General features: G+C 40.4%; 3 protein-coding genes across 3 annotated transcripts; 1 reads left to right on the forward strand and 2 right to left on the reverse strand.

The window, feature by feature from the left end:
- The first annotated feature begins 408 nt into the window (after window positions 1–408).
- Window positions 409–2,078, forward strand: GGS22DRAFT_169385 (GTP-binding protein rab2). Its single transcript, XM_047962317.1, has 2 exons — window positions 409–983; window positions 1,137–2,078. Exons 1-2 carry the CDS (start codon window positions 696–698, stop codon window positions 1,599–1,601), a joined length of 753 nt encoding a protein of 250 aa, XP_047816268.1. The 5' UTR covers window positions 409–695; the 3' UTR covers window positions 1,602–2,078.
- On the reverse strand, window positions 2,074–5,139 carry GGS22DRAFT_195727 (glycosyltransferase family 39 protein; the record flags this gene model as incomplete). The annotated part of the gene is made up of 7 exons (XM_047965707.1): window positions 2,074–3,172; window positions 3,225–3,722; window positions 3,791–4,554; window positions 4,620–4,670; window positions 4,738–4,745; window positions 4,798–4,920; window positions 4,996–5,139. The coding sequence occupies 7 exons, from the start codon at window positions 5,137–5,139 to the stop codon at window positions 2,529–2,531; spliced, it is 2,232 nt and encodes a 743-aa protein (XP_047816269.1). The 3' UTR covers window positions 2,074–2,528.
- A 1,239-nt stretch (window positions 5,140–6,378) lies between these two features.
- On the reverse strand, window positions 6,379–9,141 carry GGS22DRAFT_195731 (sugar transporter-domain-containing protein; the record flags this gene model as incomplete). The annotated part of the gene is made up of 6 exons (XM_047965708.1): window positions 6,379–6,941; window positions 6,996–7,708; window positions 7,765–8,247; window positions 8,312–8,389; window positions 8,445–8,948; window positions 9,113–9,141. 6 exons carry the CDS (start codon window positions 9,139–9,141, stop codon window positions 6,568–6,570), a joined length of 2,181 nt encoding a protein of 726 aa, XP_047816270.1. The 3' UTR covers window positions 6,379–6,567.
- Between the last annotated feature and the right edge of the window lie 4,372 nt (window positions 9,142–13,513).

Here is a 13,513-nt window from a genome sequence, read left to right on the forward strand (position 1 = left end):
GATATATGGTGTTACATCGTCACGAGCCTTTCATAGAATACCAGGTGTCTAACTTGGTGAGGTCATCCACCCTTTATCAGGCGCTATCGGCGCTGCCAGCTGCTCAAAACACCGACGCTGGCTTCACTTGGCTGTTAGCCTGTGATAGGAGAAACATATCCCTGTAACCTTGGATACCTAGATACTTAGATACTTTGATATATGCCCAGGTGGGTACCAATGAGCGTTGTACCTGAGTTAACGCATTTTTATCGATAGACTAGCTTTAAGCCTTTAACTCCAGGCGGATCCCAGGTCAGAACCCGGCAGACATCATCGAATATTAAGTGCCACTTGACTTGACCTGAGACCTTGATACTTGCATTAGTATTTCCGTTCTCCATCACTTGCCTACACGACCTGCTTCTTTGTCCTCAAGCTTATACCCTAAGGTAATTTATCCTACTTATTTCCTGCCGTCTCTTGCTTCGTTTTACCTATCACATGAGCGTGATCTTACAGTCGTACAATCTAAAAGCTAACTCTTAATTCGGAACGATAGAGCTCTTAGGCCTTGCTTATCATATCGTCGCATTAGAGACGCCGTCTACGAGCGAAAGCACCACCCTCTACCTAGGTGCTCTTCACTCCGCCCTCGTGATCACTGCCACTGCCCTCTACATCTCCCCCGATACCTTCTACCCTATCTAATCCCAATGTCTTCTCCGCCCTGGGACTACATCGCCAAGCTCGTATGTATCGGCGACTCAGGATGCGGTAAATCGTCTCTCACAATCCGACTCTGCGAGGGACGCTTCAGCCCACAGCACGATGTCACTATCGGCGTTGAATTCGGGTCGAGGATCGTGCCGGTTGGACCGCCGCATTCCAAACCACCCGCAGCGCCCAAATCCGACGGAGGACTTCCCGAACCCCCGCGTGCCAACACCACACCCCAGAAGCACATGAAGCTATCGTTATGGGATACGGCAGGACAGGAGACGGTATGTACCACACCAACCCCTCGAGTCTAAAGACATCCATGGATACACAACCAGACTTCGATATTAAAATCATGTGCTGCTATAACTTATGCAACATCTCTACTCCCAATCGTAGCGCAAGCCACCTAATCACCTAACTAACCCCCTTCCCAGTATAAATCCGTAACCCGCTCCTACTTCCGCGGCGCCTCCGGCGCCCTCCTCGTCTTCGACATAACGCGCAAAGCGACCTTCGCACACGTAACCGACTGGCTCTCCGATCTCCGCGCGATCGCCGACCCAGACATCGTCGTGATCCTCGTAGGCAATAAGCTCGACCAAGCGCAACCGTCCGAAGGTCAGGAAAGCAAGCGCGAGGTAACCGAGCAAGAAGCCGAGGAGTGGGCGCGCCGCAACGGCGTGCTGCAGTACGTCGAGACGTCAGCGAAGTCGGGCGAGAACGTCGAGGAAGCGTTCATGCGCGTCGCCGAGCGCATCTTCGAGAACATCAACGCCGGCAAGTACGACCTCAACGACCGCCGCTCCGGCGTCAAGGGGCCCGGCCCCGGCGCCGTCGGTAAGCAGGTCCCGCTCCTCGGGGATTCTGGGAGGGGGGCTGCTGCGGGTGGGTGTTGTTAAGAACCAAACAACCGACTCACTATCTAATTAACTGAACGAATTTGGCTACGCTGGCTTTTACCTAATGTCGAAGTCGAGATTGAAGTTTTGACATGATGGGGTTGGGGTGGTTTAAGGAACTGGACCGGACCGGATTGTATTGGATTGGATGAATTCGACGTCATGAGATGAAAGATGAAACTGAAGATCGGATTAAAGCCACGAGATGCCGGGTCCCCCGTGTATGTTGAACTACTACTTCTACTTCTACTACTGATACTGGTTGACTTAAGGGTTCTCTTGTTTTTGGGTGTTCCGGTCTAAGGGGGAGGGGACTTGTACATACATACATAAAGGCCACCACGCACGCACTTTCGGGAGGAGCATCGTCCATTGCGCATTCGATGATACCCTACGCACTAATGTCTACTGCTTGCGTACCTATATACCAAGCAAACAATCAATCAAACAATCAAACGAACGAACGAACAACGAATTCATCTTCAACGTTTTCATTATTGTGACCATGGTGACTTGTAACTTATCCCCCATCATCATGAAGAACCTCTTGATATAGATCTTTTTTCTGTTTTAGAAAGAAAAGGAAAAATCGCGTGTTGTATTAGAAAGTGGTATACTGATGAGTATCTTTTTTTGTGTTCCCAATATGCCTCATCCACGTTACCACCGTGAACTCCACTCTCTTGATTCCCTTTTTTCATGCAAAGTTCGCCCTTCGTATCGTTACATCAAACAACGGAGAAGATAGTAGTAGTAGAGGAGATGGAGATTTCTGAATCGATGTTTTGGTCATTATAACCAGATCGGACCATGTTACCTAGTCTAGTCCTGCTTCTATATGAGAATCACTGTCCCGAGGCCGAACAGCCTACCTCAGTCCTCGGGCTCGTCCCCCTTTTTACTCGGTGGCGCTTAAAATTCATCCCCTTAGTCGGAGATGCGCCAGCTGTCCATCCACTTCATATACTTGTAGTTCTGGTTGCTACCCGTCATACCCCAGCAGATGGGGATGAAGTAGATGTAGAGTCCTATGATGACAGTGTAGAGGACTCCGTAGATAGGATATTGAATCGCCTTCTTTTGGTTCCTTAGGAGCCAGTCGACAAGGAAACCAAGATTCAAGATGGCGAAGTATAGGGCTGGGTAGTAGTGGTGGACGTATGTAACTCGAGCCATGATGACGAACGGAAGATAGTGAAGGAACCATCCCAGAATAGGATAAAGACCAGAGAAGTGGATTTGGTCGATATCATCCTGGGTTAAGTCATAAAACCCTCGTCGCCACCGGAGAATGTACCAGAGAGTGACCAGGCCAACAGCGCCCAAAGAGGCTGTCGAAGCCAAGTAGACGAAAGGATTGCCAAGGAGGAAGTACTTGACGATCTTGTCGTCCCATCCGCACATACGTAGACCGACGTTTAGAATGGGCCATTGCCACCACTGAGAAGCAAGATCATCCTGCTTATCGGGATCGGGTACAAGAGCGTTGTTAGACGTCATCATGGCAACATTCAGATGGATAAAGTCGTGGAAGAATGGCGACTTATACTTGCCCGGGTCTCCAGGAGGAACTATTAATGGATTAGCCACTGTATACACATATGTCTGCTTCGTAGAACTTACGCTTTTCGTTGGTGTGGGCCTCGACGTTCCAGTGAGTGAAGGCGTCACGGGGGTTGTTGGTCTTGTCGCAAGTTACCTCGATCTGCTTGAAACCCCATTGCGGAAGGTTGACGTTGGCGGCTCGCAGGTAACATCCCATCACAGGATGCTTAAGTCTGAAAGCAGTAGTCAAAGTTCGAACCCTGCTCTTGTCGCGAGAAGCAACATCCTTGACAACCTCGATTTGCCAATGGTCCTTATCATCACCTACGGTAAGATTGCCATAGCAAGAAACTTCCTTTTGACTCTTCGAAACAGGGGCAGCGATATCGTGACTGTGAAGGTTTCGACCGGTTTGGGAGTGGATCAAACGGATGACATCGCCATTACCAATGAATCGAGGTTCTTCTTCTGGGTCATATTCCTGCTCCTGGCGGCTGGGGTAGAACCACCACTCGTTGTTGGCATCTTTGTGATGGTAACAAGTGACTTGTTGCTGAGACGAACCCTCGGGATAGGCTAGGTACGAATTAGTTTTTCCTTCTTCCTTTCTTATTAGATCATTGTATGAAACATCATATACGTACTTTGAACGTGACTGTGGAGGAGACCACCGCCGTATCCCATGTTCTTAAGGGTTACCTTAGAGCCAATAGCAACTTCAAGTGGAGAGTTTCGCCCAATCTCGCTACCTTCTAAGTTTGCTTGGAAGAGAGAACTCATCTGCGCATCTCCTGGCCCACTCTTGGTCAAGATTGCAAAGTGAAGCGCGAAGGAGAACAGATAGACCAAGAACGGGATGATAATGAGACCGACGATTCGAGCGGCTAAGTGGCCGGCGAGCACCGGAACCGGCATCTTGACGTTGCCAAACTTGTTCCATAGATCTTCGATTGTGTAAATACCAACGAGAGCGGTGACGAAGAGCCCGACAAGTTTGATACTACAAACGAATCCTAAACTCAGTCCCGTCATAAACAGCCAGAAGAACCATTCAGGCTCGAAGCTCTCCTTTTGTTGGCGATGGAACTTAGACCAGCAAAAGACGGTCGCGACAGTACCGAAGAGAAGCATAGAGTCTAGTAAGATGAATCGGCTAATCGTCGTGTACGAGTTTTCACATAGAACCATAAGCGTAACCAACCAGACAGCAGGTCGCCTCAAGTTCAATTCCCTCGCAGTGTAGTAGGCCAATGGCACGCATAGTATTCCCCAGAAGGCATTGAAGGCTCGCATAAAGGTATAGTCGAGCTCTTCGGGATATGTTTCACCAGACTTGAATTCGAATGATCCATTGTAACCAGCTAGAACTCCGGAAAGACCGACAAGAATTTTACCAAGAGGAGGATGTCTGTTACACGTATTAAAAATAATATTCTATATTATAATCGAGTTTTCTTTTCGGGTTGTACTAACACGTCGAAGAACAGTTCTCGCTTGATATAATGCGATCCGAATTTTCCGAAGCTATCGTGGCATAAGCGTTAGCGTGGCGGTCAAGGAACGACAGGAATGGTAAGAGGGCTAGACTAACTGAGCTTCCTACACGGTTGTTAGCGAGGGTTATGAAGCTTGGTAGAATAATTTAACTTACATCCCAAGTAACAATGGGGCTAAGGCCGATCTTCCATAAACGTGTAAAGATGGCGAAGGCCGTGAAAATTAGGGGCGCAATAATAACTTCCCACCGATCGAGTACATCTAATACAGAGGTCTCCTATTCATATTCAAATAAGCAACCTGTCCCCATTCAAGCTTGAAGCTCGTTACTGGTATGGTGCATCTTAAATACCTTATTCTTTCCGTGAATCTTCTTCTCGTCGAGCTCCGACTGTTGCGCCAAAGCTCCAGGGGTAACACCAGGTACATTTCGTCGTCGTGCAGCGTCGCCGGCTGGGTCAGCGCCGGACGCGACTGCGGCCTTCTTGTCGGCCATGATTGTAAACTACCTCTCGGCCCTGTTCTCCAAGGTCGAGAAGAGTAATGGGAGAAATAAAGGTAGAACGAGTGTCAAGGGTTGGACAGACGATGCTTACGGAGGACACAATGTCAACGTCAAGAAAAAAGGAGGGACCTGAAGAGAATAGATTAGGCTGGTCAAAGATGGTAAAAGCAGAGCATCTCTTCCACAAAGAAAAAAAAGGAACAATTAGACAAATTTTGTCTAAGAGGAAAATAGAATAGGGAACCTGAATCCTCGAGCTCGAAGAAAGGTTGGTTAGAGAGAAGTGGAAAAGGGAGTAAGGTTGCGTGGCGTGTACGATTAAACGACGATAGGAACACAAAATACGGGTTACCCTGGGCCGTGGTCCGGCTTCAATTCACCTTTTTTTTTCTTAATTCCTGCTTCAGCTGAATCAATTCTAACAAGTGAGGGACAGCCTACGCTAAAACGCCCCCTAAACCCCTGCACAGCTAGCTTTATTTAGCACCTTAGCACCTTAGCACTTAATCCTGTCTCGTTGTACCTTCTTAGGGACACCTTGCTCATTTATCTGACACGCGCGTACAGATCAGTACATCCATTAGTACGCTGTACGATTGCGTGTACCTCGTACCTTCCAGATTGCCCAGGAGCCTGTCCACTTAGTCGGTACCGCCCAATACGTATCCGTACCTCCCGCACCTTCAATGTTAGCTCCGATCATATGAAAATAGAAACCGTATATAAATGCCTAGACCTCCCGCCGACACAAGATAATAACTTAAATACGAATGAATTAAATGTCATTACCATCGTTACAGATCAACCTATTTAACATATTTACTCTCAACAAACATATTAGCCATATTCCGCCAGCGTACTAGGTATTAATTTTCCAACCGGGTGCATCATCCCGCCGTAAGGAACCGTGGTGTATTATATACCTACCTAAGCACGTAGCCGAGCTTAGGTAAATTTTGAGTACCAATACCCGGTCAGCAGTATAAATAGGGACTTTGCATACTGCTGGTTTCGCAGTTGTACAGATCCCGCATATTGACATTAACTTGAACAGACTTCCTCGAGTGTATAATGCTCCCAATCTTTACTCCCCGTACCGATAGATGAGGTCGTATCCCTGTTGATGACCGTGAGCTCATCAAGGGTTACGATGAATGTACGAAAATAAAATAGAAAAAGCTCGCCAGATACGATGCATTATAAAACTCATTTCCCCATGCCTCTTTCGGTCTTGTCTTTCGCCGTAGAGATCCTTGCCTGAGCCGCCGAAAACGACTATGCAAAACATTGTACAATGATGTTAGAATGCGGGCCGCCATAGCCGTTAGAATTCCCGCCGCGCCGCGCCGTAGCGCCGTCTATATGAATCAGAGTCTAGTAGTCTCCCGTAACCAATTTAATGCCACATCTTTCGTGAATTTAGTCATCTCGCTGGTCCAATGGAGCATATCTAGCTCCGGCGGCCGGGCTGCTACTCGTCCCCCTATTTTGCCCAACCATCCTCGTCAGCCATTCACCTACTCGTCCCCGTGAGCTCTGGCTTTCTGACCGTAGCTGCGGCTTCCCGTCAATAATATTAAGAACAGGGGGGTCAATATCCATTGGGGGGATATTGGCGTCCGGGCCCAGAGGCCGTCCCCGTAGGTCGAGTGACGGAACGGGTGATCCTGCTCTAACTAAAGAACCCGTCTCAGACCTCACTCCAGGGGTTCCTACTGCAGTGCTTGCATCTCCAAATAGCGAGTCCATATCTTCTAATCGTACACCACAAGTTTCGGGGTATATGAAATACACTATCTACAGTTAGCAACATCGCCTAATAGAATTAAAAGAAATCGTATACTTACCAACAACAAAACTCACTACACAGAAAAATGCATGTACTAAATACAGTCGCCACTTAATCCATTCCTGGAGAATAGGAGTCATCTCGCCGACAAGCCAGTTGAAGGCCCAGTTAGAAGCAGTTGATAAACTTGCTCCCTTAGACCTGATGCTCAGCGGTAAGATCTCGGGCGGGTAGAGCCATGGAATAGGTCCCCATGAATAACCGAACGCGGCGTTGTAAATCATAACGAATATGACTACCAATGTTGGTGTAGACTTGATATCTAAGTAGATGAAGTATGATACCATAGATAAGGATATTGCCATCGCGACCGCGCCGGTTAAGAGGATGACTCGGCGACCCCACCGATCAACCACATACCATGGCGGAATTGTTGAAAGCAGGTACGTTATGCCATTGATACCGGTCATCTTGACTGCGTCGTGGCCAATCCAGCCAGCAGACTCGAAAACGTAGGGGGCGTAATATGAAATGACGTTGATTCCGTTCAGCTGGGCTAAGGCTTGCGCAGACATAGCAATGAAGACTCGAGTCTTGTAGCGCCGGAACATCTCGGAGTAGGTTCGTTCGCCCTCCATGCGTTGGAGTAGGACGTTCATTTTAATCTCGCGGTATTCTTCTCTTGCTTTTGCGTTGTGAATATCGCCGCCACCGTAAAGGTTCGCAATGACAACAATGCCCTCTTCGTCGTGATCATTATCAAGTAACCATCTACGCGCATTGTTAGTTTAAATAGGCTTCTTGGTTAACTAGGTATGCACCATTACCTTGGGGATTCAACGATGATAAGACTGCCCAGACCTAGGAGGGCTCCCATCACGCACTGCATTAGTAGAGGAATACGCCACGACAAATCGCTCTCGATATATCCGCAGAAGTAATCAACCCAGACAGATGTCGTGTAACCAATAATGTTACCCGAAAACTCGATACAGGCCAATTTACCTCTGTTGTGGGGAGGGGAAATCTCAGACTGATAGACCGGGACAATGGTGGATAAGGAGCCAACACCTAGACCGGCGATAACTCTACCTAACATCATCATAGGCATGTTGGCAGCAAAGGTCTGCAAAGCACCACCCACAAAGAAGATGATCGAGCCATACAGAATTGTTCGTCGTCGACCGATAATATCGCCAACTCTTCCAACAATTAGGGATGAGACTAGAGCACCAATCTCGAGGATAGCGACCATAGTACCGATTTCGGCCTTAGAAGGATTCTTGAAGTAATCTCTAAAGTACGGGCCACTAAGATATTGTTAGAGGACAGAGAAACGGTCTAGCTAAACCATAATCATTGTCGAGCCCTTACGTGATGATACCCGACATGACACCTTGATCATATCCGAATAGGAAAACACCCAACGATACGAATATACTCGTAAAGTAGCTATACCATGGTTAGCAAAGCTCATTTCCTTCATCTGGAAGAGCGTGTGACGAACATTAGGGCCTTGCCCGTGAAACCGTGAACCCCGGCACCCGGCATGATGGCGGCTATGAAACGCTCTGCTCTTCCAATACGGCGTGGAGAAACGTTGGGGACCTGGATGGCTTCTTTATCGATGGTTGTAGAGAAAGATCTCGACGAACGGTGGTTGCTATGTTCGGAGACGGATCTTCTAAATTGGACGCGTTTATGTTTCGGATGACGCTTTAATACGCCGGATAAGAGGTCGTCATTAATGGAGGTATCAGCGATGGTCTTTCGCAAGGGATCCTCCTCATCCGCCAACTGCTCTGCGAGATCTCCGGTATCCGTCCAAGAGTCGGAGTCGGCAGAGTCGTCAGAGCGTCTCTCGTGGGATGGCTGGTCCCGGTGGTGGCCGGCCAGCAATGACGTCGATTGGGCGCCGTGGTCGTGATCGGATCGATTGGTTAAGGTCCGAAGAGGGATGTTTGAGGGAAGACGGTTTGATTTTGGTGAAGGAATTTTGGAGGTTTTGGGGCTGTGAGGCAGCAGCACCCTCCCGCGATGATAATGTTGATTGGAATTGAGTTGGGGAATGCGGAAATGGGTGGAGTGTGTATATAGGACAGGGCCCCGAGATTCAGTGTCATCCGGGCCTGGCGAGTGACGAAAGGCGTCGACAAGTTTTTGACCACAACGCACCAAGGTGGATCACCAAGCACAAGACACATGCACAACTGAACTGGCCTAACGAGCCTAGGAAGCCTAGAGGCAACCTTGGAAAATCTCGTCCAAAAAGGTACCGCACACTGTAGGTACAACAGAAAAAGTAACCGAGAACGGAGTAGAACAGAGTTACAATATGTATCGATAAATTCCCGTAACGAAAGAATTGATTATCATTTGACAGATGTAAGGGGCGTGCGATGAAAATCTACATAGGTATGCAGGAGACTGTAGGATATAATTCGATGTTCAATGCTGATGACGGCGAAAAAATAAATGAATGTATGAATTATGAGTGAGTGATTGAGTGAATGAAGTAACCAAGTTTTACAAAAAGAAAAAATCTGGGTTCAATGCTCTCTAGGACGGACAGATCGATTAGAATCCTCCTATCTGCAATCCCCTATTTCAGAACTTCAGGGAGTAAGAATTGGTCGCTGATCTTTCCTTGGATACTGGCCTTAAGCCAACCAAGGACAATCCAGCATGTACACCGTTAACTTACATACTGTGCTACACAATCCAATACCGACCAATTGACACCTTTTCTGCGGTAACCGCGACCTTAGCCTTCCTTAGCTTTCCTTAGCCTTGGGAGTTTCAGGGTAGTTGCAATTCTCTGTGTGGGGTAATAAAACCCCCACAAGGTCTCACAAAAGACATGTCTTCCAGGTCGTTACTTGCCTGGATTTTATGTACTGTGCCGTATTTCCTTATTGATACGATATGATGTACTATCCAATGTACTATACTGTATCCGCATCTTCCAAATAACTGTGTTGTATAAAATGGCAGTACGATTCGTGTCGACTCACATCGACGAATCCAGAACTTTGAATAATTATTTACCAACGGTCTGGAATTATTGATGGATGCTCAATTTATAAAGCCAAGTAAGCTGCCTATTGTCAAACACCACGTGCGATCATACACTACTGTTTCGTTCTCTTAAATCGTTATGTTCACATCCGGGTTTTTTTCACAAACCTTGGAACGCAACACTACGGGCGGATAGTCACATGACGCATCTAAAATTCTGTGGGGTTAGAGAACAGTCGGTGCAGTGTCCAGTAAGGGTCGGTACTATACGTATAATGAGGGTACTATACGGTATTAATGTATAATACAAAGTTATACGCAATTATACCATAGTAATCTTGTATAATATGCGTATAGTCCTGTATAAAGGTTTGAAAATTTCTATTTTCTTTAATTACGATAATTTTTTTAAAATTATTTATTTTTTTTAATTATTTTTCGATTTTTATTAATTTAATTTTAAATTAAATAATTATTTAAAAGTTTTATATAATTAAATATTTTTTATTTATTTAACGTTTTTATTAATTAATAATTAAGTAAATATTTTTCGTTTTTTTTTATTATTTTTATTATTTAATAATTATTTTAAATTAATTAATAATATTTTATTTAAATTATTTTACGATTTTTTAATTTAAAAATGTTAATTAAAATGTTTTTAAATAAAAACATTATTATTATAAATATTATAATAAAACGTTTATTTTTAAATTAAAATTTATAAAGTAAATTTTATATTTAAAAAATTATTTTTATTTTTAAAAATTTATTTAATAATAAAAAAATAATAAATTATAATTTCGTTAATAACGTATAAATAAATTCGTTTATAAATTAAATATTTTATAATAAAAAAAATTATAAAAATAAATAATAAAATTTATTTATTATAATAATAAATTTTTTATTAAATTTAATAATAATATTATTCGTAAATTTTTAAATAATTTTAATATTATATTTAAATTTTTATCGTTAAAAATATTAATTAATAAATTCTTTAATATAATATATAATAAATATAAAATTAAAATAATAAAAATTATTAAAAATTTTAATTAAATAAATATTATATTTAATAAATTTAAAAATTTCGTTAAAAAAAAAGTTTTAAACGTATTAATATAAATTTTTATTAATTTTTTTTTTATTAAAAAATTATAAATACGAAGTTTATTTAATTAATTATAATTAATTAAATTAATTTAATTATATTTATTTTTTAAAAAATTATTAATAATAATTATTTAAAAATATTTAAAATTAATATAAATACGTGCGAAATTATAAAATTAATTTATCGTTAAATTAACGAAAATTTTAATTTAAAATATATTATATATATTTTTTATAAATTTTATAATTTATAATTATTAATTAAAAATATATTAAATTTAAATTTTTAAAAAAAAGTTTATTATTTTATTATTAATTTAATTAATATATTTAAAAAAAATTTTTTTTAATACGTTAAATTTTTAAAAATTAAACGAATTAAAACGTTTTTATAAATATAAATTTTTATTTATATTAAATTAATTAAAATTAAAATTAATATTTTATTTATAAAATAATTATTTAATAAAATTTTTAATAACGTTACTTTATTTTTTACTTAATTAATTAATTTTTTTTAATTATTTTTTTATTTTTTTTAACGTTTTTATTAATTTTAAATTTAATAATAAAAAATTATATAAAATTACGAATATAATTTTAAATAATAAATGGTAAAATTAATTATTTATTTTAATTCGAATATTAAAATTAATTAATTTAACTTAATATATATTAAAAATAAATATTATTTTTTTTAATAATTTTATTTAACGTTAAAATATTATATATAAATTTTAATTTTAATTAAATCGCACATTTAAATTAAAAAATATTAATTAAAATTAATTATTTATAATATATTATAAAAAAATAAATAAATAAATTAATTTTATTAATTAAATAATTTAAACGTTTAATTTTAAATATAAAAATAATTATTTATTATTTAAATAATAACGGGAAATTTTAACGATTATTAAAAAAAATTTTAAAAATAATTTAAATTTTTAAAATTAATTAACCGATAAATTTTATTCGTTTAAAATAAAAACGAAATTATTTAATAATATATTAAAAATTTATTAAAATAAAATTAAAAAAAATTATTAATTAATAACTTAATTAATAAATAATAAATTAACATTTATTATTAAAAAACTTTTTTTAATTATTTTTAATTTAATTTTTTTAAAAAAAACATTTTAAATTTAAAATTATATTTAAAACGTTAAAAAAAATTATTTAAATTAAATTAAAATTAATAAATTAACGTTCATTTACGTTAATTACCAAGTAATTAAAAAATTACGAAATAATTTATTTTTTAAATTATTAATTAATTTAATTAATAAATAAATTAATAAATTAAAAAAAAATTTTCATATTAAATTATTAAAATAATTAAATACGTAATAATTTTAAAAAATTATAAAATAAAATTATATATAATATATAAATAATTTTCACATTTATAAATATTTATAAATATAAGTAAGGCCGGATAAGTTATTCCGTTCCGTTATATTAATCGTGAGTTTATTATACGGTATAATGCAGTTATATTATATATATTAATATAATACGTATAGTAAAAAGCCGAACCTTAGTGTCCAGCTCGTTTCTCCGAAGGGGGGAACCCTTTCTATTTGGAAAACGAGCCTGCGCAAATCAGTCCCCCTTTAGGATCTCGCATACGATACACTACGACACATGTCGAATCCTATCCTCAATTCAGCAAATCGTTTGAGGCGAATCCAAGAACACCAGTCGGGTCAGGTGTTGATATGATGCATGTTCAGCCCAGATGAGACTGCGAGAGTAGTTCTTGCAATCTGGGTATGGCGGCTCCGGCATGCAGAGTGTGCAGGATATGCAGACAAGACCCACGATGGCATCATAGTATGAACGTTTGGACCAAGGCGGTCAACACGGATGTCACTCGGGGATGCAACACCCCAGGATTTGCTCCTCGTCATAATGAACCCTTTCCCAGTTCTATCAATGTCTTAGTCTTGTCGTTGGAAAGTTTGGGGAAGCCTGATCACGAGAACAGTCATGATCGCTCGGCTGATTTTCCAACCCCCTCATTACAGCCTTGAGATTCCTTGCACTCCACGCACGTGAAAAAAACATAAATATCCATACATACTAACTTAGGATGCTGTTAACAGTTCAACTCGCCGAGATCTGACAAGTATGTAATTCATAGATCTTATCTCGGTCTAATCTACTCATTGGATCCGGCTATGATCATCATCCTTAGGTCGCTATATCAAACGTTCAACTATCTATCTAGGTAAACTAACAAATAACGCTAACATTGATTATATCGAGCGTATTATTGAGTCTGAGCGTCGAGCAACATTGAAGATAAAGCATCTAGATAAAGCGATAACCAGGTACCGGTTCGATCAGATTACCTACGTCACTCATCCCACAGACCCGACCTGAAGCACTCTGCGGAATGTCTAGAACACCCGATAAGCGTGTCGCCAG

Source organism: Annulohypoxylon maeteangense (assembly GCF_022496945.1).
Source record: "Annulohypoxylon maeteangense strain CBS 123835 unplaced genomic scaffold GGS22scaffold_15, whole genome shotgun sequence".
In the NCBI taxonomy this organism is placed as follows: Eukaryota; Fungi; Ascomycota; class Sordariomycetes; order Xylariales; family Hypoxylaceae; genus Annulohypoxylon; species Annulohypoxylon maeteangense.